Below are 26,166 nucleotides of genomic sequence, written 5' to 3'. Positions count from 1 at the left end.
ATGGAACGAAGGAACGAGTAGGAACATTCGGGTGGAATCGTTCCTAATCGTTCCTCTACTGGACTCGTTCATTTGATCAGGAACGACCCATCACTAGTACGAATCACGAAACGCGCGGAAATCTTAGATCTATGATCTATCAATTTTTCATGTTTTTTTGTAAACTAACGATTTAAAAATTTTCAAAACTCGCTCGTAAATTAAATTATTAAAAATAGGTAATAGTGAAGGATATCGACGACGACATAGTAAAACAGCGTAGTTACAATAAAACGACCGCCGTCGTTACTCGTTTGTTTACCGCTGCTACGTGCTCTGACATCTCAGATAGTAATAGTAAATAGCAATAGTAATCTACCATTGATTATAAATACTAGTATTTTAACTGCGCCAAATTTTCAGGCCGTAAGACTTCGTGTCAACCATTTTAGCAGTCAAAGAGAACGATCGGCATATTACATTTTTGCGATGAGTGTGTTACGTGCTCTGACGTTTCAGAATAGTAATAGTAATAGTAATTACTAATTCGTAATAATAACAATAATAAATAACAACATAATACTATAATAGGTATTAGGAGGTCCCTTGGGGCGTAAAACAACCGATAGTAAAACTAATTGCTAAACGAATAATAATAATTCACAAGAATAGTTGGAATTTACTAGGCAATTAATACAAAAGATTGTAATTATAAAGTACCTACAGTAAGTTCCGCTTAATGTGGTCACTGGTTTATAGAATCAACCGCTTATTGGAATCAAAATTGAAAATCCTAAACCAGTTCTTATGTTACTAATGTTAAATTAACCTTTTATTAAAATCACCAAGTACCGGATAATTGAATCAGTTTTAATAACATTCTTATCGTTTTAAAGGTATTTTATACTTTCAATAAAAAGAAACAACAATAAAATTGTTTTGAAAAATTATAAGGAGCTATTCAAAAATATGTCGAAAACGATACTTTTCAGTGGTTCCAAAAGTTATAAGTACAATATGTACATACATTGTTATTTATTTATTTTTAAATAATTAAAAATTTATTATATATTATATTAACTGAATGTGGGTTTTAATTTCAGGTTAATATGAAAATGAAATTAGTAGATTCTCAAGTACAATAAAAAATAGATAGTTTCTTTACTTTATTTTAAATTTATTTTATTTTAATCTAATTTTAAACATAATACATATAATAAATATAAACTTATCAATAAAAAAAAATGTTTTATGGAATCAACCAGTTAACCCTTTATGTGTTAGTGGTTGTTCTAGAAGCCACTTTTGTTTGTAGGTAGATGGGCAGCATAATATGAATGAATCACAAATGAATGCAACTGTGGCATTTATAGAAGCCACTTGTAAAATGACGGTACATGAGCAGAACTATTTTTATCTAAATATGTTTAGTTTAGTGGTTGATTAATATTCTTTTATTTAATTATAATATTTTTGTTTGAATAACTATTGTTGTAATATCAATACCTAGGTCTGTATATGGTGGCTGAAATATATGCCACTAAACTATAAAGGGTCATGATTTTTCTTTGACTTAGAATAATTCTGAAAATAAATACTATATTCATACTTTTATGCTATTAGACATTTCAATTTTTTGAATAATAAAAAAAGATTAATTCAGACTTTATTTATTTAAAAATGCTTGACTTGACATTAAAATGAATACAATAGATGTGAATAATTATAAAAATAATAACAAATTAACAAAAACAACTTTGGAAAAGACTATAAACTTCATAGTCATAAGTATAACAACAGTATAACATTGTATAATAATAAATTAAAATATAGGTAATAAAAAATGCTTCCTTTAGTATACATAACAAATTAAATAGTATTTACTATTTAGAATTATAAAATAATATAGGTATCACAGCCCAATTATTTTTTCAAGTCTCTTAGTTAACAATTTATTATAAGTTATATCAATGTACATATTAATTTTTAAACATAATATATAATTAATAAAATAACATGTTACCTAACACACTAATAGTTATCTAATATTGAATAATAATAAAAAATAATAACAAATTAACAAAAACAACTTTGGAAAAGACCATAAACTTCATAGTCATAAGTATAACAACAGTATAACATTGTATAATAATAAATTAAAATATAGGTAATAAAAAATGCTTCCTTTAGTATACATAACAAATTAAATAGTATTTACTATTTAGAATTATAAAATAATATAGGTATCACAGCCCAATTATTTTTTCAAGTCTCTTAGTTAACAATTTATTATAAGTTATATCAATGTACATATTAATTTTTAAACATAATATATAATTAGATAAAATAACATGTTACCTAATACATTAATAGTTATCTAATATTGACACAATATCACTTTTTATAAAACTCAAGGTATATCACAATACATTTTTAATTACATTATAAATACTATTTTAGTGTTTTTTTTTTTTTTATGGAGAATGGAAAGGCAAAAAACACTCTAAACAAAGAGCAACTTTACATTCTTTGCAGGTTATTTTAGATCGTTTAACATCTTTTTTTGTGCTACAAAGTCTACAACGGTTATATTTACCAACAATAGGCAAATGATTACCTACATTTTGTAATCGGCTATTATTTCCCGGTAATATAATACGACCATCTCCTGTTGCTTTTGGTTTTCTTTTTGTAGAAGGAATATTTTTGTTAGGTGCAACAGTTTTCCGACTACAAAATTCACCGATTAACTCATTAGCCAACGTAGAACGAAACAATAACTGATTCAAAGGTCTTATTTTATTTGAATTTAATTTAACACTTGTAGTATACATAATATAAGCATTTACAATTGTTGCATCACAAAAATGATAAAAAAGTTTAACCCACCATCTTCTAGATTTCCAAGCGATATTATAACACTCTTTAAGTTGGTCAAAATGGTCGACTCCCCCCATGTATTTATTGTATTCAGCTATACTTAGAGGGCATTGAACATCTTCTCTTACACCTAAATTATTTTTTCTTTTAACTATAGATGTAGTCTCACCTTTATGCATAGTAGAGACAGTCACTACGGGTTTCTTTCCTCTATCCATCCATTTGAAAACAGATATCTCTCCTGATGTAGCAAAATCATATTCACCCATTTTTAAAGTTTTATCTGATTTTAGTATACTTTTAGGAAAATATTTCCTGTTCTGCATCATAGTACCACAAGCAAATATTTTTCTACTTAATAATTTTAAAACAAGATCAATACTAGAGAAAAACCTATCAAAAAATACACAATAACCCTTTTCTTGATAATTACTTGTCATTTCAAGCACAGTTTTCTCACCCAAGGATCCTTGTTCTTTAGATTCTTTTTTCCCTTCATATACCATAAAACTAAGTAAATAACCAGTAATAGAACAACATAATGCCCATATCTTAAACCCTCTTTTAACAGGTTTCATGGGCATGTACTGTTTAATTCCTGATCGCCCTTTAAAAGCGACCATACTTTCATCACAACTTAAATGTTTATCTGGGGAAAAACTTTTACTAAAAGCATCATTTAAGTAGTTTATCATAGGACGAATTTTGTAAAGTTTGTCATAAGAAGCACTACCCTTTTGAGGCATAACACCATTATTGTTCAAATGTAAATAACGTAATATGTTTAAAAACCGTTTTTGAGTCATGACTTTTGCTAAACGAGGGTTATAAAAATTTTCATCAGCACTCCAATATAGGCGAATACTTGGCAATTTATTAAAACCCATAATAATAAGTATGCCTAAAAAAGCTTTTAATTCAGCAATATTTAAATTTAAATTTTTACCGCATTGGTTTGAATATATGTTTGATTGATCAACAATGTGTTGATAAAAATCAGAAAAAAAAATTTCAAAATTTTGTAAAGGTGATTTTGTGTCAACAAATACATTTGGTCCATATGGTTCATTAAAAGTAAATGTGTTATAAGTTAATTCAGTAAATGGTGGCTCTTTTGAAAATTGAAAATTATTATTTTCAAAAATAACACTATCTTCACTATCAGAATTTTCAATAAAATCTACAAGCAAGTCAATATTTTCTGTATTATTTGGTTCTGAAATATTTAATATATCATTTAGTACTTCATCATTATTTTCTGTTAAACTATTGCTAAGCTCATCTTTGTTTAAAATAGGTTCATATGTAGGGTCAGCATCACTATCATCATATTCCAAATCTGAATCTTGTAAAGACATTTCACTATTTGCTGAAGACTTTGGACGTTTAGGTCTAAGCTTTGATGAAGTAACTGAATGTAGAGGAGATGGGGTAGAACATGAAGACTCACCATGTAAATTTGTATTCCTTATTTTTCTTTTGTATGTTCTACCTGTTGAATATCTGTCGAAACATGGTGCATCTTCACCATCGCTGTCTCCCTCAAATTCAGAGTCAATGGCCTGTCTGTCAGAAATTCCATTTAAAAATTCCACAATGTCGTCATTTGATAATTTCGACATGTTTTGTTCAGAAACTGTAATAAAAATTAAGTTTATAACAATAAGTATAGTTCACAATTACTATGATATAGATAAAATAGTATATTTAATGTATAATTTTAATTGAATTGTTCACAAATATCATCTTTGCGCTTATAAAAGCAATGACAAATGTTATATTTTTAAAAACTGCAGAACATACCGATTATATATATGTATTATTTATTACAAATATTTAATTTAAAAATATAAAAATTAACTCTTGAAAAAAGTTATTTCTGAAAATAAACAAAAAATAACACATATATTTTGTGTAGAACTCGTGCAAAAACAATACAATTGCTTAAAAGAAGTAGTAAAAATACGTCAAATTATACAAGGATTTAAATTATGTACTTACTTGTTTGATGTCACAGATTATTTTTGAACAATTTAAAAAAAAAACACGAAAAATTTGAATTAATCAAATGTATTGGTCATTTTATCGAATAGTGGCTTGTATACATGCCACTTATGATAAAAATATGTTTTTATAATGCTATCACTTCACTTTATAAACTAGTATCATGTCAACACATGTTTCCATGATCGTATAATCGATATTGATAATAACAATCATATTTAAAATCTTTTAACCACGTTTTATTCACTGATAACAAAGTGGCTACTATTTATGCCACAGATATGTAAAATCTACTTTAGTATAAAAAATCGCGCGCATACAAGTAGAATTAAAGTGGCTTCTATGGATGCCACAGTTTGTCTCAATCGTTGAATTTAAAATTAAGTCTGCGCGTTAAAGGGTTAATAGAATCAAAATTATCTGAACCAAAATGGCAATATGTGATCACATTAAGCGGAACTCACTGTATTAATCTTTAAATAAGTTGTAATATCTATACTATCATATATAATTAGGTACATAAATTACGTTTTTTCTGATCGTATTAAAACTACGCAGTACCTATTAACATGGAAAAGAATACCACATATGGACATATTGATAAGGCTACATCCTGGCGGCATCCTACCACAATCTATTTAGGTCATTACTCATCACTTATCGCACATACGCGGAATCCTGAAGAGTAGACAGGGGGAAACCGATTATAGAAGCGGTCCCTGAAGAGAGCTCCGACAGACGTCAGACGTGATACACCAGTGCCAGCATGAGCACCTTCACGTCAGTTGACATTGCGATCAGTCCTTACGCCTTAAGTCTATTTTTCCTAATTAATTACACTTTGAGTAGATAATTTACATTTACTTGCACTTTGAATATTTTACTAAAATTTAAAATATTTGCACTACTCTTATTTATTAACCACAGCTACACCACCACTGCACACCAATTGCGGATTGGCACACTACAAGTGATTCGACAATATTCTAATAATTCTATTCATATCCAAATTAACTGAACAATTTCATCGTCAATATGAAGTGTCAAATGCTGTTATAGTATCGTGAGTATTCAGAAATGTTTTTCAACATTTTAACGTCGCGCACGCACACTTAATTCGCTACAAAATGTTCGCGGCAATCGAACACACATCAACACATATACGTTGATATACTTAGTAGTTATTATCGTGAATGTTGACGAACTATAGATTGAAAAACCTTGTGCAATTTTTAATTTCAGTGGAATTAGCAAATATTTTTAATAACTATAAATATTTTGTTTTGATATAATATTATCCTAAACCTATATTATGTAATTATCGCTTCCGCATTTTTATTCGTTTAATCATAAATAACTTTTCGTAACAAAATATACTAAAATAAGTTTATCTATTTACATTCAAACTCGGTAAAAAATTATTTTAAATTATCTGAATTATTACTAAGCAAATAGTTTTACTGTTATTGTTTAAATAGAAATTTAAATACATTTGGACTGTATAAATTACTATAGTTGTACTAATGTTCAACATTTTTAAATGAGACACATTTATATATATTATAGCTCAGTCTACAACAGATACTGTTAAGTTTTAAATCTATAATATATAATAACGTTCTAATAATCTGTCATAATCAATTAGTTGTCATATGTTATATGTAGATATCTGCAGAAATCACAATATATGTAGGTGTTCAAAGGTAATAGGAACGTCCAACAAGACATTAACTAATAATAACTAGATGAAAACTTTTAAAGCTTTATAATTTAACTAGTTTAAGTGGCTACTATTTATCAACTTTACAGTTAAAATACAACAAAGCTTTTTAAAAAGTTTGACATAGGCAATTTTAACAAAATTTTAGGAAAACTTAAAATTTTAAGTACTTACCTACTAATTCAATGTAATACACTTACCTATAATACGCCAGTACCCTATAATGATTTGTTTTTGCAGCAAAAATCACTTGGACTGTAATCAAGTTGTAAAAAATAAAGTTATAACCCAATATGTACATTGTAGGTTTGATATTGCTATTTTATAAATGTATATTTAAATTTTAACATTATTAGTTTTAATCTTAAATTTAAACAATTAAAAAAATAAATAAACTAGTTGTTTGTTTTAAAATATTAATATTAACATAACTTTAATTTTTTTTTAATGAGATAATAAAAAGAAAATGTAAAATGGGGCTTAAATTAATAATTTATTTTAGTTAAATACATCTGTATATTATTAGTTATTACATTAGTAGTTCACAATGACCTGATCTCTCTATTTTAATAGATTAATTTTATACATAGTGATAGTATTAAAAAATAACATTCATTAATGTCAGCCTTTGCCTCACATTTACCTCAGTGCGTTCTACAGTGGCGTGTCCAGCACAAAATAATTGAGTAGGCTCGTCTTGTTCTGTAGTGTGTACAGAAGTGTATTTACAATTTTGGTATCCTCTAGATGCAAAAATATATTGGCGTCCCTTTTCCCCTTGAAAAAAACTTGATCTTAAAAATTTAACTTCTAGCCCGGCGCCCCTTTAAAAGGCTTACAATTTGGTGCCCAGGGCGATTGCCCCCCTTCACCCCTCACTAAATATATCTTTGAGTGTGTGTATAACTATTAGGGAAGATTGATCCTATCACATGGGATATGGCTATGATAATAATGTTCAATAATAAATAATAAATATTAATAATAATATTTTTATTTGTGATAACAAAAACCAAACAGTCAAATAAAAATTGGGCAGGCCCGAGCCTAGTTAGCCTACCATGTAAACACGCCACTGCAGGGCCGTTCTGTTTAATAAATTTAAAAATAACACAGAATTCTACCTCTTGATCTTATGAAAAAAAAACATTTCACCATATAAACCCAATATTTAAATAATATTAGTATAATATCTATGACTACTCAAATAATGTTAAATTTATTTACAATTTAAGTGCCAGTTTATTATAAAAACTTAATTGACTTTACAACCACCATTGGTTACCATTAATATAGGTAATATTTAAATTCTAAAATCGTGGTTAAAATGTTTGCCACTTTTTTTTCTTATGCGAATCATTGAATATACAATATTAAGCTCTGTCAAATGCCAAGTTTGCGCTGACATTGATTATAATTCATTAGGTATATGATTATAATTTATAAGACTTATTTGATTATTTCTATGATGCTACGTGCTCTGATGTCCCATACGTAATACATAATACATAATACATAAAAGGGGGTACTACGACGTAGGCATAAGTAATAAAATGACAACCAGTAATAATTGGGGTAACACAAACCCGCAACAAAGATACTACGCCGTAGGAATAAACATAATACCAATTAAAATAAAATACGTCTAGACATCGTAATAGCCCTTATTAACTTCAACCCTCTGCGCTGGGAGATGCACTAAAAAGAATATGCAACCTAACCCAACCGCAAGAAAATAATATAAATTATATATGAGGCACAACGCGAGTCTATAAGAACTCGGATACAGCGATTGCGGTTGACCACCTGTGCGTGGGCGGATCGTCCACGGACGTCATATTAGAATCCATCATCACACGTACAGCCTGAAATGTGGAATAGCGTGAGAACGAATGACGCATTTAGGAATAGGCTAGAGGATACATGGGTAGGAGATAAAGGGACACTGACTATATAAGGGGGCCCCGGAGAGGACTCCTGCAGACGTGATTTACCAGAGTTAGCGCAAGCACCTTCACGTCAGTCTATATCAGAAATCTATCATTTGGACTTAGAATATTTTCAATTAATTAAATAAACGACACTTAGAAATATTTCGACACGACCTGCAATTTCGACGACCAGTTGCTGGCCCACTACAAATTTGGCGCAGTCGGTAACGGAATTCTTTCAAGCAGAATCCTTTCGCTGAATATTATTTTTTCGAAATATTTGAAAAAAAATTCAAAGAAGAATTCAACGAGGCAATTCACCAACGAATCATTGTTGAAGAGCAGGGCCGGATTTAGAACAAGTGCCGCCCTAGGCCCTTTTAAATATGCCGCCTCTACCCCAAGAAAAAAAAATTGTAATTATTACAAATAAATTTATTTCATTTTAAAGAAATTAGGTCAATAGTCATTATAAACAAAACAAATAATAATTATAAATCCTAATTAGGCATTATCAGTATACATTTTGAATCTTAATCTTAAAATAATCTTAATAATCTTTAATCTTATACCTAGTAATACTTAATAGTTAAACTTATACCTAATCATAACCTATGTTATCTATAACATTTTACGACGAACTTTTTTAGACGCGAAATCGTCGATTATATCATCATAATTTATACTTCGAAGCATCTCAGATTCTATGTGTAGTATTGATGTCGCGTTTAATCTATCTGACTCCAAAGTTGAACGAAGATGCGATTTTACTCTTTTCAATGCTGAAAACGACCGCTCTGCTGTACAATTTGTTGCAAACGTGCACAAATACATACGTAACGCTGTTGTGACGTTCGGATAAATATCTATTAAATCATTTGTATACAACATCTTACAAAGTTCTTGGGCGTTTCTTTTTTTATCAGATTTAAAAAAAAGATGATCACGCAAATGAAGACATTCATTTGTAAATGATTCTTCAATATCATTAGGATATTGTTCTATTAGTGCCCTAGTTTTTTCAGAAATTATTTCCTCGTCAAAACTACAAATATTTGTAAGAAAATCAAACTTGACACATAAATTTTTATATGAACTGCCTCGCCTTACGAGTTCAGCATTCAATTTATCCAATATAACGAAGAATACATTTATTCTGAAATCTTCCTTGCCTGTTTCTGTGATCACTTCATTCATTGTTTCGTCGAATTGACGTTTTCTCTTAACAGTTCTCCGCTTGTCTTTTTTGTACTGCATTTCACCGCATATTTGTATAGCTTTTCCTTCATATTCTTCAAAATTATTTCTAATTCTAGATATGTACTGCTCTAAGGATCCATATAATTCAACAATCATTCCTAACTCAATATTAACTGATTGAAGTTTTTTATTAACTATATGAAACCTTTCTAATACTTCATTCCAAAAAACAGTCATAAAGCACATTTCTATAGTATTAAAAGGTTTCAAAAGAACTGAAGCGTCAAATTTTGTTACAGGTTTTTCATTGGCATCGTCAATAATAGCCTGTAAAGCGTTTTTAATTTCACTCCAAGAAGTACATAAAGATTTACCCGCTTCGTATCTTGCTGACCATCGGGTTTGAGACAAACTTTTTACACACTTAGACTTTTTTAAATAAAATAGTAAAATTTCCCAACGATGGGTAGATGCTGTGAAAAAGTTATATAATTCTTGTAGATATCTAAAATATGTTGTCGATTTTTCACAGCAATCCACGGCAGATATCCCCACAAGATTTAGGGAATGTGCTGAGCAAGGGACATAAATGGCCAACGGAATAACTTCTTTAATTCTGGCTTGAAGGCCAGTGTATTTACCAGCCATGTTACTGGCATTATCGTATGACTGCCCGCGGCAATTTTTAATATCCAAATTATATTGATTAAGTGTATCAAAAACTGCATCAGCAAGTTGTTCAGATTTATGCCCAGTATTGGCAATAAACTTTAAAAATCGTTCTATAGGAGTACCATCTTTTGAAATGTATCTTATGATAAAAGACAACTGATCAACATGGGATACGTCGGGCGTCGAATCAACGCTTATCGAAAAATACTTTGAAACTTTGACTTCTTCAACTATTTGTTTTGTAATTTTTTCTGCCATAATTTGTATAAACTCTCCGTATGTCTGTGAAGATAGATACGATGTATTACCACTACCGATTTTACCGTAATGGCGAATATGCTCTGATAGAAAGGGATCAAATTCTGCTAAAAGCTCTAATGTCATAATGAAATTACCGCTATGATACGACCCAAATTTTTCTTCACTGCCTCTCAATGGTAACCCTCGAATTACTAAAGAACGTACAGTAGCAACTATTCTTTTTAAAATATTTCGCCAATAATTGGTTTCTTGTTCTAATTGCAAAACAATTTCTTGGTTTATTTTACCTGCAGTTTTCCCCCTTTCGATTAATGCAACTGTTGAAGTTTTATGAGGAATAGAATTTTCGTGATCGTTTAATTTTCGTACAGCATTTTTCCAATCATTAAAACCAATAGTTACTAATGTTGATAAATGTGCACTTCCAAAGAGTCGACATGGTGCACAAAACACTGTACCAGTAGATTTCGAAAACACTAACCATGGTCGTGACTGTACTTCACCATTTATACGTGTTCTAACAAATAATGATTTATTTAAAAATCTATTTTTGTCAGGATACTCACGTTTAGAACATGTAAAATCATCATTTAAATTTTGATTTATTCCGTGTTTTGCCACATAATCGCGAGTTACATCATTAATAATCCATTTAGCCGGATCATTATAATCAATATAAAATGTAGCCGGATCCATATTTAAAGTAGAAGTTGTTAAATTATTAATGACCAAATCCGATTCGCACTTACTCGTTTCAATCTCTTCTAAATCATGTTGATGTTGTTGACCATTATCAGGTGCATTCAAAGAAGACGGTGTAGCAGGTTTAAAGAAAGTACTTAGTTTAGGTATTTTATTTAGAACTTTACTCTCTTTATATTCTTTATCTTTGGCTCGCTTTTTATACTCTGAACCACTAAAACGTTTACGACCGTCACTCATAGTGAAAAAATGCTAAATACTGTAAATTATTAATTATTATTTATTAAATATATTATGTTGTAATATGCACTCCCGACAATGACGAACAATAAACTGAAATGAATTGTGGTCGTGTGCGATGTGGATACACAATATCTTTAGCCAATTTCTATATATATTATATTTTTATCGTAATTACTTTTAGGAACAACTTATATTATTATATACCTAGGTAGGTATCTTATCTTTATAGCTCACATTACGAGAAAATTGATTTCGGGTTAGTGACATTTTCAGTTTCATGCGCCCGTATATTTTACATACAGATATCTAAAAAAAAATCATATAAATATTTCATGCATTCATATGATTCTTTTTTTATTTCTTACAAAATTTGCCGCCCCAAAAAATTTGCCGCCCTAGGCCCGGGCCTCACGGGCCTAGGCGTAAATACGGCCCTGTTGAAGAGGACAAACTGATCACTGTCAACTTCAGTGACTCCGAGAAAAACCGTACGTGTAGCGAGCCATCATCGTTCAACGTCATTGTTAAAATTCAGCAACTAATAGTAATGGAGGCATCAACAACCGCTCAAGCCGTCGCAGTGTACCTAAGTTATAATTTTTTTTTTAATGTAAAATAATTATTAAATGCTAGCTCTGATCCGTCTCCTTTGGAATTATTATTCCATCGTAAAATTTTTATTGTGAAGGTGTTTATATATATTCTCCCCGTAAAATATAATAATAAATTTTTTTTAATAATCAAAAATAATTAAATTAATATTATAGGTAATAAAAATTAATTAAAATAAATAAATTTATTTTAAGTTGAATTTTTGTGTTTAAATAAATAAAATTAAATATTTAATAATCAATAATAATTTTTCTGAATAATAAAAAAGTAATTAAATAAATATTATAATAAAAATTAGTTAAAATAAATAAATTAAATAAAATATTTAATAAATAATAATTAATAAATAAAATATTTTTTGTTAAAGTAAAAATTATTGCAAACAATTGAATAAAAATAATTAATAAATAATAAGTAACATAGACAATTTTTCTATCAGTCAAATTAATTAATTTTTTTTTTATTATAAAAATATATCCATGATTAAATAACAATAAAATAATTATAAAAATATTATAGAATTAAATAAATTATAGTTGAGAATTAATTAGAAAAATAATTTATTTTTCGGACTTAGAAAAATATACAGCCTAATATTAATTTACAAAGCACTGATTCTATCAAGAATAGATTATGGCTCCATTATCTACAATTCAGCCAAACCAAACATTAAACAAACCATTTCTTATTACCTATCGATTATCGTTAATTATCAGTTAATATAACGCATATTAATAAACAATTAAAATAATTTATAATCTTTATTTTTAAAAAATGTCAAACTCTGTTTCCAATACAGGCATAGCTTAAAGGATATATCAAAAATTATATCTTTAAACACTTATTTATTTTTGATCAATAATAAAAAAAAAACTATAATATAATATATTTTTTTATATTTAAAATATGTAAAATAAAATTGTAAATTTTATCTTATAATTAATTAATATTCAACAATATTTAATTTTCTATTTAATACCACAAAAATTTGCAAGTTAACCCAACCTTTGTATACTCCAGAAACAGGAAATTTATTGAAATTATAAAATATACATCAAAATATTAAAAAATATATTATTTATAAACATTATTATCCAGAAGAAATCATAGGCGTACATTAAGTGTACATTTAAGGGAGCTAGAAAAATGTTTGGTACATGGATGTGAGGGGGATTTGTCCCCATCCACCTTCCAAGTACTGCAATTACCTATGTTAAAATAATTTTAAATTTTTAAACAAATATAATAATAAAAAACTTAAATTAATCATACTTGTATAAATAATAAATAATTCTAGTAGTATCTAACTAGGTTCTACCAATCAAAATTATAAAGATTTTAAGGTTTGGCAAAAAAGATTCGTTTACAAAAAAATTGCGAAAAATTGAGTCGAAAAAAAATAGAAAAAACGTGGTACACAGTAGAAAAATATACAAAAATAAAAGAAAACACAAGGCATTAGATAATAAAGTGTGTTTAATTAATTGGATTTTTGCATAAAACAAAAATCAAAATAATAAGAAATTATTGTATGATTATGGTATGTATATATATTTTTTCATATTGTAATTTTAATTTATTAAGTTGTTTATTAAATTATGTTATGTTGAATTATTTGTAAATTGTAATTTTATTTATCATGTAGTAGTAGTAAATAATGTTACTTAATTGTATTTGTTTATTAGTTTTTTTTTAATTTACTATCTATATTTTTAAAAATCTTTAACTCTCTTTCTGCAATACAAGCATAACTTAAAGGAGACAGATAATTGTAATTGATATCTTTAAAAACAGTTATGTACATACTCTGTTTTTGATCAATAAAAAAAAAAAAAAACACTGGTAGATACCTACAATATATTTTGTATCTAAAATATGTAAATACAATTATAAAATGTAATTACTAATTAATATTAAACAATATTTAATTTTTTATTTAATATTACAAATTTTTGCAACATAACTTATTCATCTATTTTGATGATAAATTTACGAAAATTGGACGGTAGACTATATAGACGGTACACATGAAACTATCTTTATTTTATTCCACTACAGTACCATACCAAAACACACCAATAAGTAAGTTTTTAATATATCCTCATTTATGACAAAAATATTTTTAATAATTATGAATCAAATATATTATTAAACACTAATATACTCAGTAATCAATTCAAAAGTTAATACAATTTACATGTATGCATTATACATATTTTAGTCTGTACAAGAAAATGGTAGAAATCAAACTATAGGTATTCACCAATTTTATAAAAAAAATTAATTAGTTTTGAACTTAATGTACTTTATCAAATTAAAATTATCCTCAATTACACATACACTATAAGATATTGAACTAGACATTATCATATTTTGTATAACATGAAATTTAAATTAAAAATACATAGTACATTTACAGTTATTGTTTGGATATCCGCACATATCGTTCTATCCTTGATCAAAATTAAAGCAAATAATCAACTATATTATAATAATTAATATTATGTATTACTTTTTTAATATTTTTATAATTTTAAATTATAGTAAGAAAAATATTTGTGAAATTTTGTACAAAAATTAAAAAAAAAACATATTGTAAGGAAATTCACATTTTTATACAATCAAAATCGGCTATTTTAATATCACAACATGTATATATATAATCAGAAAATCTACTTAATATAATATAAATATAGGATCACATTTTTATTTCATAGTTACAATTATTACAAATCAAAAACATTTATATAAACGTGAGATTTATTAATTATTATTTAAAATAATAAACTTATTCACAGTTTTATTTGTTTAGTTGTAGTATAATAATTATCATGATTTCATTAAAACAACAATCATTGATAGTGATAATTGAATATGTAAAAATTTATATGACTACTTAACTAATAAATTATTATACTTATCCTTCAAATGGTCTTATACAGGGGTGGACTGGAAATCGTGGGCGATTGCCCCTTTGCCTCCTTGGCTAGAATGATACATTTTTTAATGGTTGAACGGTAGTTTTTGAATAATCTTCATTTTTTTCTTTATTAGACACATCCAAATAACGACATAGATATGTTTTTTTTTGGCATTTTGTTATGACTATTGGGCTATCTAATAAATGCCATCCAAGATTTTTTGCATAAAAAAGATTTTGAGGAACATATAATAATGCATCGTGTTCTAGATTGAAGTATAGTTTCTCAAGTTCTAGAAGACAATGAGGTATATATGTCTAAAAAAAAAAAATTTTAATTATTCATAGGATTAAAACATCTACCTAGATATTTAAATTCAGAATTTTTAAATTGTAATATTTTACATAGTTATAACCTGCATGAAAATTGAAATATCATAAAAACTCAAAGTACAAATGCAGAATATGTTTTTAAGTTTGTTTGATATTTCACAATTTACTCAAAAATTAAAGGTTACACACTAGATTTGTTCTGATGACAAAAAATTTGATTTTTACAAGTTAGAAAAATAAAATAAAAAATATGAACCAGTATATATTGTCATTATTACTATAATAATGTTATCATTAGTTGAGATAATAGAATAATGCAGTTAATTATTGAAAACTAATAAAAGGTTGTTATGATTTTAAATAGGTATTTGAGTATTTATTATTGTAAATTATATCACATTTGAAACTGATTCTTGGTATAAGTAATAAACATTTTTTTTATCAAGTGCTTACATAAAATATAAATACAATTTTTATAACTGCATAACTATTTAGATATTCACTTTTTCTTTAAGTCATTTATTATATTAATTTTTAAATACATATTATAATTCCAAGTTCTAAATTAATAATAGGATTTCACCTAAAATCTCAAAATTAATATATTTTTTAAATAATCTTGTTATGTACTATCCAAAAAACTAGAATCAACAAGTATACTAAAGTAATAACGCTGATTGGATATGAAGGTAAATGGTACTGTTATACAATTTACATTAAAAACACAATACATTCAAAAGATAATGTAAAACAATTCACGCTTTATAAAAGTGTATTGTAAAAAAGACAGTTAGTAGATATAAATAGTAATAAATTCACTATATTACCAGTTCATTATATCTTGCAGATGACAAATATAGATTTTTAAGGAACATTATTTCAAATGGTAATCTTTTGAGGCCAGTAGAATCTAAATTTAAGTATTTTAATGTATTAAAAATTCAATATCCAATTTCAGAAGGTATCTTGATTAGTAGGTACCGCGTATGCTTAGCACTTCAATAGGTAAACGACCAATTTCTACATGAATCGTTGGTAAATCACAGTTTTCCAGCTGAAGTGAAGTCAAATGTGTCTTGTTCAATACAAGCTTATAATACTGTAATTACCCGTAATTCATTGACCATGATTTTTCTCTTATAAGCCATAAATTGAATTATATCGTCTAAAAAATTTACATCAAGTGATTGTGATTCTATTAACAATAATTTATTGGGTTTTTTGAACTCCAATTGTAACTTTCGACTGTTAATATTTGAGTGGTACACAAATCTCCACATGGCAAGTTGTGGTAGATCATGCACGTCTCCATTAAACATAGGTAATTATTGATAATTATTTATTGTTTGTGTCACCACTCGCGATTTGAAAGCCCCGAGCGTTAGATTGCTTTAAGTCTAAATTTTGAATTGTAACATATGAAACCGTATTATATTCAGGCAACATAATTATTAAAATTAACGCGCACGTTTACAATTTATAAAAAATGAACAGTATCACTACTACTATTACTGACTATTGAGTACTGGCCATTATACATTTATACCACAAAATTATACGGTCGACGTGGTGTTAGGTAGTGCGGTCAGCGCATCGGGCAGTTGGACCCCGAGATAACAGCTAGATTTATTATCATGGAATTTTCATATACGCATAAATCGAGACCAACCAAAAATGCAAATGCACCAACTATAAAGTATAAACATTTTAAAATTACCATTACAGTTCAATTTCTATCTTAAATTTATCTATTTTAAAATTAAATTATAAAAAAATATTTTATTTACGAGTTGTTTTCCGGAAAAACCGTGAGAAATAGGACGAAAGACGTAAGGCTTTAAGTTGGCCCTCGTAACGAGCTACATAAGTTTTATGATTTTGATTTGTCGAAAACATGGTATTACGACTTTTTAAAACATCGTACCTTGGCCAAGGGCTTTCAAAAACTATATATTTGAAATAACAACTTTTTGGAATAATGAAAAACTGTTAATATTGTATTTGTATATTTACTTGTAAAATAATTCGACACCAATCGAAAATGTTTTTTTTTTTTATGTAATGGCGAGTGGCAATGCTGTGCATCTTAAACCGGCGTCGGATGGTAAACTACGACAACATTATTAATGTAAATTATACAAATAGTGAAGAAATAATAGATGGCAGATACGATATTATGTAAGATATTCACCTTATGTATTTCATCGATACTAAAAATATAACGATAAAGAATACCATTGTATAATGTACCAATAGACTGTGTTGTCTAAGATAGATAAATATAGTCTGGTCTAACCACAAACTAACGAACTTAGAATAAACTTAGAATAAACTATCACTGTTTGTGAGATTCCGTAATATTTTAGGTTCTAATTGTGTTATATTTTTTCCTTGCTTTTTTTTTTGTATATCAGTATATCAATCACAATATTATATTACGATAACTTAAAAATGATATTATTATTATTTATGTATATTATATTAGGTACTACCATCAGATATATAATAATACGTATTAGCAGAGGCGTAAATTTACAGTTTGTTCTAAAAAATTCAAAAGTATTACCTAACTTTATATTTACTCGAATAACTAGTATATTCTATGCGATATCTCAAGGGATTAATATTTATAGACTTTAAGATTATTAAGTTGTGAGATTAGTTTAAAATTCAAATGATTTATAATTATTTAAAAACTTAAACAGACACAAAATTTTATTTTTAATTTATTGATGGACTGTAGTTTGAATATGAACTTATTGTCATTAACACCATAATCTTGATTATAACACAAAACTAAATAACTATAAATAAAAATAAAATAACTATTTTGCATATTTATGAAAGGAATTTGCATATTTTATAGATTTTTATAGTATATTAATCTGGGCCCTAAAAATAACGTATAAACATAAACATTTTTTTTTTAGTTATAATTTGGACGATTTGGAGAACTATAAAGCAAGACATTAAAAAATAATTTATCACAAATACATTGATTTTTGTATTAAATATTTTATTTTTTTAATAAACTTAATCAATTAAGCATTAAAATCAAATTGCTTATGCTGTGGATCTCCTTTTCCTAATTGGGCTGCGTGTCGTCCCAAAGTATTTATTTTCTTTTTCAAACGGTTCGACGGGATCCCAGGCTTTTGGGGGGTGACCAAAATTTGGGTCGCTGTACCCTGCTGTTGTTGTTGTTGGATCTGAGAACCAACTGCACCTCTTCTTCCTTAATTTTTCACCCATCACTTGTAAATATATTCATTAATTATCATTATTCATTTTTATTAAGTGAAATATAAAAATATGACAATATTACATAAGTAGGTATAAAAGCGATAGTTACTTGCGCGCCAATGTTAATAAAAAATAAATAATCATTTACATATTTCATATTTAAGAGTATGTTAGTGCAATATTTGTTTTTTCTCTCATACCCGCATGCAACATATTATGTAATAAGTTTTCACCTAAAATCGTTTTTTATGGCTGAGTTTAAATGATAAAAATCACAATGATTGCAATTGAAAAAAAAAATTTTCACATCTACAAAATAGTATTTTAATTGATGTTCCAATTTTAAATCTAAACAAAATGCAACTATATGAATAATTTTAAAAGATATATCATTTAAATTTATTGTAATAATTAATGTACATATATAAACTTTTTTAAAGGGTTCAAATCGTATTAAAAAAAAACAAGATAACACTGGACACATTACTAATTATCAACACAAAATGTTACCATCTCAGTGAAATTCTAACAACCAAAAACATGACGATCAAACGGGCACAAACTAACTTATTAAATTTTAATTTTTGTTATTTTTATTATTTTTTTTTTTTTGATAATATTATTCACATCACAGAAGCAGACTTATTATTGGTTATTTAAATATTACAATTTATAAATAAAGGAACAAAGAATTTGTTCATATTATGACTATTATTTTCTAATTATTTATAGATATAAAAATGGAAATACAATGAGTAATTTTAAATACCTGTTTTTCATTTTAAAATATTAAAAAATGCTTTTTCTCACAATTGTTAAGTATTAAAAATATTTTTAAATGATTTATGAGATTTTTTAATCATTTGTAATCATTTAAATAATGTTTTTAAAAATATTATTTTCAAATAATATGAATCAAATGTATTTAAAATAATGTTTTAACATTTTATTTTGATTGGAAAAAAGGCCATTTGAACATTTTATTAACATTTATAAAATAATGCATAAACCATTTTTAACTTTATTTTTAAACATTTAAAAAATATTTTTTTGCTACTAGGTATAATATAAGCTTAAAATTAAATATCATTAAGTTTATATAATAGATAATATCCTCAGCATATTATATCATTTTATTACCAATTTACCATTATTATTATTTTTTATTTTTAGTGGAGTAAAATTGTGAAATATTAGATTGTAAGAAGTACTTATAAAGTATTTACAACTATCATAGTAGAAAAAAATATAAAAAATTAAAAGCAAATCAATAATATATAATGTTTAGAAATAATAAAACAAAATAAAATAATAACATTGGTAATGGTAAAATAAAGTAATAAGTCTTAACAATAAATAAAAATATACATGCACAAAAAATAATATCTATAAATATTTTATAACGATAAAGATTATAATTTTTTACCTTCTTTATGCGGGAGCTGATGCTGTGCTTTTTCTGGAATCGCGTCGGGTGCATCATTGGTCGGCATCGCCTGTACATGTACAGTGACTGCCATAATTACAAACAAGCTTAGAATGAATAATTTCATGTTGATGCAGAGCTGAAATGATACGAAAAATGTTATTGGAAAAATTCCTGAATAAAATATAAACGACAGGCAAGAGAGTATAAAATATGTCATGGGACAAAAAAATAATGTTCGGAAATCGTGGAGTACTTACGTGTAAAAAATATTCTTGAAAATAAAGGTGACTGTAAAGCGCTCCTACGCACCCCCTTTTATGCCCTGGCTGCGGCGGCGGCTTCTTCGGCGTCGAACTGGTGGTGGTGGTTTCCACCACCGATTACGCGTCGAAGGCCTATTAGGACAGGAGCTTACCGGAGCATCGGGCGAACGGAAATTCTATTTGCTGAACTGCCCTCCGACCTTCCTGCTCACCCATCGACCGGTCAGCCCACTCAACCACCCTCATCGACAAGTACTGCGAACAAATACAGACATGCGCACAAGGTCAATCACTCTCACTAACACACATACATCTGTACAGCGGAGTTTCGGCGGTGGCGGCGGTGTTGGATGCCCGAACCGGATGCCTGGACGACAAACGTCGAATGTAGAGTACCTACCTATATCAAATATAAAAATTTACGATGTATTCGAAATCATATATTTCAATAATATTTCGTAAAATGGAACGCGTTTACCCCTTCTCGACGTCTGACTGTACAGCGTTCACACGAATTTTCTAGTTTATAATATTATATATTATATTATATAATAGGATTATGTTAAATTATTATTATATACGTATATACATACACGGTTACACAGATTGCGGCCAAAAAAGTTTGACCGCCACTGGTTTATAATAATATATTAATATCACATTCAAAATATCCAAAACATTTATTTACCCATAAAAAGTTTTATACCAGAAATTAAACTAATTGTATTAATAAAATATCATAAGTATTAATATGTTTTGCTTGTTCGTAATCAGTCCCTGTTTTAGTGTACAGTACATAAATGCATGTGTAATATACTGTGAACTAATAAAGTGTATACGTGTATTTACAAACGTTTTTAGTTTTTAATTGAGTGCTAAACAAAATGTGCAAATTTAGTATAATTTTTAGTATGGAATTAAGTACCATATGACACAATATCACTACCGCAGAAATACAAAAACAGTCCTTTTATTCCAGTGGGTAAGTATAGAAACACCTCATATATTATATAATATATTGTATGGTGCAGTATACCGACAGAATCTTGGTGCCCGATGTTATGTAGACCCGCCAAGTACAACAATAACAATGTACCTACAAATGCCATTTTTGTAATTTACCTTTTACAGTATTCAGACGATGGCAACAATGATTTTTTCTACGGTGAACATTGGACGACATGCGTTCTTATGGAAACTTTTTAAAATGGTAGGCAGGTCCTACTTAACAATATTCATTCTACGACGTGTAACCGTTTTCTTTGTGCGTGGTCATAGGCGTGCGCAGACTTTTAGTTCCGAGGGTGCACACTAAACATTAGGGCCCACAATAATTTTGAAAATAATTATGGATACAGACAAATGATTTAAAGATATTAAATGCAATAAAAATATTTTTTTTATTATTATTCGTTCTAAAACATATAACATAACAGTACATAAATATATAGAGATATACAATCTTTAATCTTATAATGATAATCGACGTTTAAAAGGTATATCATTTTTGAATTCGTCAATAATTTCATTAAAATCTAATTTACATGCTAGTTCTTGTTCTGTGAATATTAGTAGTAATGATTCTAGTCTATCTTGGCACATAGTACTACATCTGAGTTTATTTTTTACAATGCTTAATTTGGAAAATACCCTTTCACATGTGCAGATTTAAAATGTACACTTAATTAATAATAAGGGCCCTTGTCGTTTTTGGTGAAGGATCCGGGGGTGCCTGGGCACCCCCGGCACCCCCTGTGCGCACGCCTATGTGCGTGGTATTTGTACCATAGCTCTTATACGTATTGCATTTTAGGTGTTATTGTTGCTTTCAATGTTTTCTACAGTGTCGTACGGCCCCTTAAGAATTCGTGACTGACCGGTTGTTTTAGAAATGAAACTATAACTGCAGGAAATTTATATTGAGATGGGTCGTCACTCGTCGCCTGCAGTGAGTTACGGTGGTTATTTTTCTATAAAGCCAAGAAAATGTTCGAATCTCACGTATTGCTCTCATTCTTCGACTTATTAGTTATTATTACCAGGCGGCCGGTGCCGTGTTCTGTTACTGACCATACGCACGAAACCCTAGACATGCAATCCCCGATGAGCGCATCATTTGAATAATGTGATAAATAATAATTTAATAATAATATTAGTTTAATGAAAATAATTATAATAATATTTTGATTTGCGCTTATTGCGCACAGCGCAAAAACAATGAATAAGATATTGTAATATTGCAAACCTTAAATTGTTAAATAGGTCTAAACCAATAAATTATTTAGTTGAGTTATAACTGAGAATTGTAATATTCACGTAATAAAGTGTATTGTATACTTAGTATATGGAGGCAACGAAATTATGACGTCACCCGTAGTTTTTTATTAATTATGGCTTGCTAAATAATTGTTATAAATATTTTTTAATGATATTTCTGTTTTCATCTTTTTTGATACTAAATATTTTTAGTGTTTTTTTCCTAAATCTTAATGTTAAGTAATTATAATAGGTACATATTTCGTACATGAAGAAATAAAAACTATCGATAACGTTCAGGTTGACTGCCATGTAGGGTGAATTGACCCAACAAAGACTTTGACGAGATTGCTATTATAATTTACATGAATTCTTGTATTTTGATTTATGATTTAAATAAAAAATATTAATTTTACAAAAAAATGTCATAGGACAATATTTCATTATATTTCTTTGTTGAGTAGTATTAGACCGTAAAATGTGTGTGGGGCATATATACCCTACATGGCCTATGTGGAATACGTAGGGTGATAAAGCCCTACGTGACGAAAAAATATTATGTACCCATATTTTGTTACTTAGTGACTATTGAATACCTAATAATAATAAAAAAAATAATAATAGAACAATATAATAACTTTTTTATTTATATTTAGGACCATATACATTATTTTATTTTACTTTTATAATTATAAAAATTTTACAAATTTTTTTTATTATATTATTATATTATTGTATGACGGTTCGTACAATAGTGATATTGCGATAGTCGAGAATGATTAATGACAGTCCACGGAAAACATTGTATTTTTTCAATTTAAATTAAATACTAAACATCGATAAGAATATGGTTATATTTGGAAAACACGGTCGTTAAAATAAAAATAAATTTTATTTCATAACGAGACATTATATCTCAAAACCATTTCATAGAACTTCCGTGGAGGCCACGTCAAAGTATTTTTCCATATAGAACTATGTATTGCAACGGATCTCAGAACCCTACGCGGCCTAGAAATATATTGTAATTGTAGGGTCTGAAGACCCAACAAAGCCTGACAGTAAAATATACTGTAGGGTCATTAGATCCTACACGGCAATAATAGCAAGTCTCGTAGTTTTAGCGTGGCAGTCAACCTGTTAATACCTAGCTTGAATCGCATCATCTTGTCACTAATTTTAATAATTATATGCTTTAGATGTCAGATACACAAGTACTCGCGGGTATAAGATAAAATATAAAATTATAAAATATAGGAATTCGAAATTCAATCGAAAAACTGCGTCGTATATGATATTATTAGTGTTGTATATATGTATGTATATTATAAGCGTAAAAATTTATTTTTATTTTGAACAAACACACACGGGACCGACTGTGACAAACACCACCCCACACCACAATCATTGTGCGCGGGATTCCTATAACAGCGGGCACCTGTATTCTTTACATCAAAACATAATACACAAAAGTTTAAATGCGCAGTTGAGATTGGCGGTCGCCTTTGGTGAGAAAAGAATGCCTACCCGAAATATATCACCCCTGACTGAGCAGTGAATTATAATTCCACAATTGTTACAATATGGGTAGGTATAGTGGTACCCATCGAACCACACTTTATGTATAATAAACGAAGGAATTTCCGCTCTTTATAATATAATCGAATGTACATTTTCTTTTTCACCATATTAGGGCATGCGATTTAAAAGATACCACATTCGTACGTATTGTATTATATTAAGTCCATTATTGATTATTTTTGACCGAAAAAATACATTAGAAGACACCCGCCTACTTATTATTGTTATATAAATTGTAATAATATGTCCATTGGCGTCAATACAGAATGTTAACAAAGACGTCGTCTCTGCGACGCCACTGCAGACTTCGCCAAAATATGTTTCTTATAGTATATTGGTGTTGAAATAACACCCTATTGTGTTGCCGTGTTGGTCGATTTTCGAACATACGAAATAATAATGCATACCATCTGTTCATATGTATAAAACTATAAATGCGTGTACAATACCTACATCCGGCCGTTAGCTTAACATTTTTTTCACGTGAAGAAAAAATACAGACTGTTTCATTACACAGAATCAAAGCAGATATGTACTGGACTTGTATTAAACACGCTATTAATTTTTCGTTTAATTTAAAATCATATAAACTGGTAATCACGGAATAGTAACATAAAAACGTATTATATTGTTTATACTCTGAAGGTCAGAAATGGTTTCTATATAATATATATGTATAACTGTATAAGTTTTAATTTTTGAAGTACATAGCATAGTGCGATTGGGTATAATATTAATATTTATCAATATATGTATATTGTATATAGTACATGTTTAAATGTGTTTATGAGCACGATAATCTTTAGCAACAGACTTATTTTCCTTGTTGATTCTAAAAAGTGTTTTTATATTAACTGGGCCAGAGGCCACGGTGATGACTGATGAGATAATTCTATACGAGATCTGAACACTTTTGAACATATGTAGGTAAAATGTGCACCACCATATGAAACGCCTGCACGTATTATTTTATTCTACCATCTATTGTATACTAAACACATAGAAATTTCGGAGTTAAATCTACAATAAATATGGGAGTTAAAAGTATATGCAGAGTATATGCAAAGTATAAAGTAAATTTAATATGCATACTTATAGGAGGGATAGTACGATCTAAATGTATCAATGATTGAAATCACAAGCGACTTATTATGTTAGGTACATAAAGTACGTATATAATACAATATACATAATAAAAGTACGTTATAATAATATACATGACATACAGAATGCGTCAATATGACAGGCAGCGAGATGTGCATTCAAATGACTGCAACGAATTGATCATACATTTCCGTTTAGCAGCAGTTGGAATTAAGTGTAAATAATGTTTATCTGGTTACGATGATTGCTACAATATAATACATTTATGATATTGTTATCTATTAGGTACCTATTATATAAGTTTTTTTTTTATCGAAAACTGTTGTTAAAATTTAAAGATGTTACAGATGTTTTAAATGAACAAAAAACGAATATAAGCCGCTTTTACGTTATAAAACTAAAATCTATATTATCTTTATCATCACCTAAGCTCCACAAACCAATGCAAACATATCGCGACGTGCAGCCATAAAATATTAACGGTTTTATACAATAAATATACTAGGGGTCGGTGATACTCGATTCCGGCGTATAGAAGGCGCCTTTCAGGTAATAATAAGGTGGTTTTATGAACATCGTTTCACCGGAAATTCAGTAGGGAATCAGGTGTCTAGAAATTGGTCACTAAAATCTGATAAAGTCTATTTACCGTATTTGTGAATTATCAGTTTTTCTATAACTTAACAGTTATCATTCGGTGCATAACTATAAAAGTTTTTCCCATCGCATGCCTGGTTCTTTTTTGAATTCAAAAATAATAAAAACATGCCGAAAATTGTAATTGAGTGTCTAGTTATCAGTCATCATCAATCAAAACATATGCGATTCGTATA

General features: G+C 28.1%; 3 protein-coding genes across 3 annotated transcripts; all 3 read right to left on the bottom strand.

Moving 5' to 3' along the window:
* Positions 1 to 2,012: 2,012 nt before the first annotated feature.
* LOC132927603 (piggyBac transposable element-derived protein 4-like) lies at positions 2,013 to 5,263 on the bottom strand. The gene is made up of 2 exons (XM_060992163.1): positions 4,861 to 5,263; positions 2,013 to 4,495 (listed from the first exon to the last, which is right to left on the bottom strand). Exon 2 carries the CDS (start codon positions 4,479 to 4,481, stop codon positions 2,454 to 2,456), a length of 2,028 nt encoding a protein of 675 aa, XP_060848146.1. The 5' UTR covers positions 4,482 to 4,495; positions 4,861 to 5,263; the 3' UTR covers positions 2,013 to 2,453.
* A 3,089-nt stretch (positions 5,264 to 8,352) lies between these two features.
* LOC132925522 (zinc finger MYM-type protein 1-like) lies at positions 8,353 to 11,589 on the bottom strand. The gene is made up of 2 exons (XM_060989914.1): positions 9,157 to 11,589; positions 8,353 to 8,448 (listed from the first exon to the last, which is right to left on the bottom strand). Exons 1-2 carry the CDS (start codon positions 11,587 to 11,589, stop codon positions 8,353 to 8,355), a joined length of 2,529 nt encoding a protein of 842 aa, XP_060845897.1.
* A 6,931-nt stretch (positions 11,590 to 18,520) lies between these two features.
* Positions 18,521 to 20,487, bottom strand: LOC132925521 (uncharacterized). The gene is made up of 3 exons (XM_060989913.1): positions 20,387 to 20,487; positions 20,127 to 20,265; positions 18,521 to 18,711 (listed from the first exon to the last, which is right to left on the bottom strand). Exons 2-3 carry the CDS (start codon positions 20,251 to 20,253, stop codon positions 18,521 to 18,523), a joined length of 318 nt encoding a protein of 105 aa, XP_060845896.1. The 5' UTR covers positions 20,254 to 20,265; positions 20,387 to 20,487.
* Between the last annotated feature and the right edge of the window lie 5,679 nt (positions 20,488 to 26,166).

Source organism: Rhopalosiphum padi, chromosome 3 (assembly GCF_020882245.1).
Source record: "Rhopalosiphum padi isolate XX-2018 chromosome 3, ASM2088224v1, whole genome shotgun sequence".
Taxonomy (NCBI): Eukaryota; Metazoa; Arthropoda; class Insecta; order Hemiptera; family Aphididae; genus Rhopalosiphum; species Rhopalosiphum padi.
The sequence above is the reverse complement of the archived record's forward strand: the minus strand, read 5'-3'. Positions and strand labels throughout refer to the sequence as shown.

Bases quoted from the DNA above. Each gene is read 5' to 3' on its own strand.
- LOC132925521 (XM_060989913.1), bottom strand. From the start codon at position 20,253: ATGAAATTATTCATTCTAAGCTTGTTTGTAATTATGGCAGTCACTGTA. The intron at 18,712-20,126 runs GTAAAAAATTAT...TATATTTACAAG, and splicing joins TCAGCTCCCGCATAAAGAAG to TGATGGGTGAAAAATTAAGG.
- LOC132927603 (XM_060992163.1), bottom strand. From the start codon at position 4,481: ATGTCGAAATTATCAAATGACGACATTGTGGAATTTTTAAATGGAATT.
- LOC132925522 (XM_060989914.1), bottom strand. From the start codon at position 11,589: ATGAGTGACGGTCGTAAACGTTTTAGTGGTTCAGAGTATAAAAAGCGA. The intron at 8,449-9,156 runs GTTCGTCGTAAA...TCCACATTTCAG, and splicing joins ACGATTTCGCGTCTAAAAAA to GCTGTACGTGTGATGATGGA.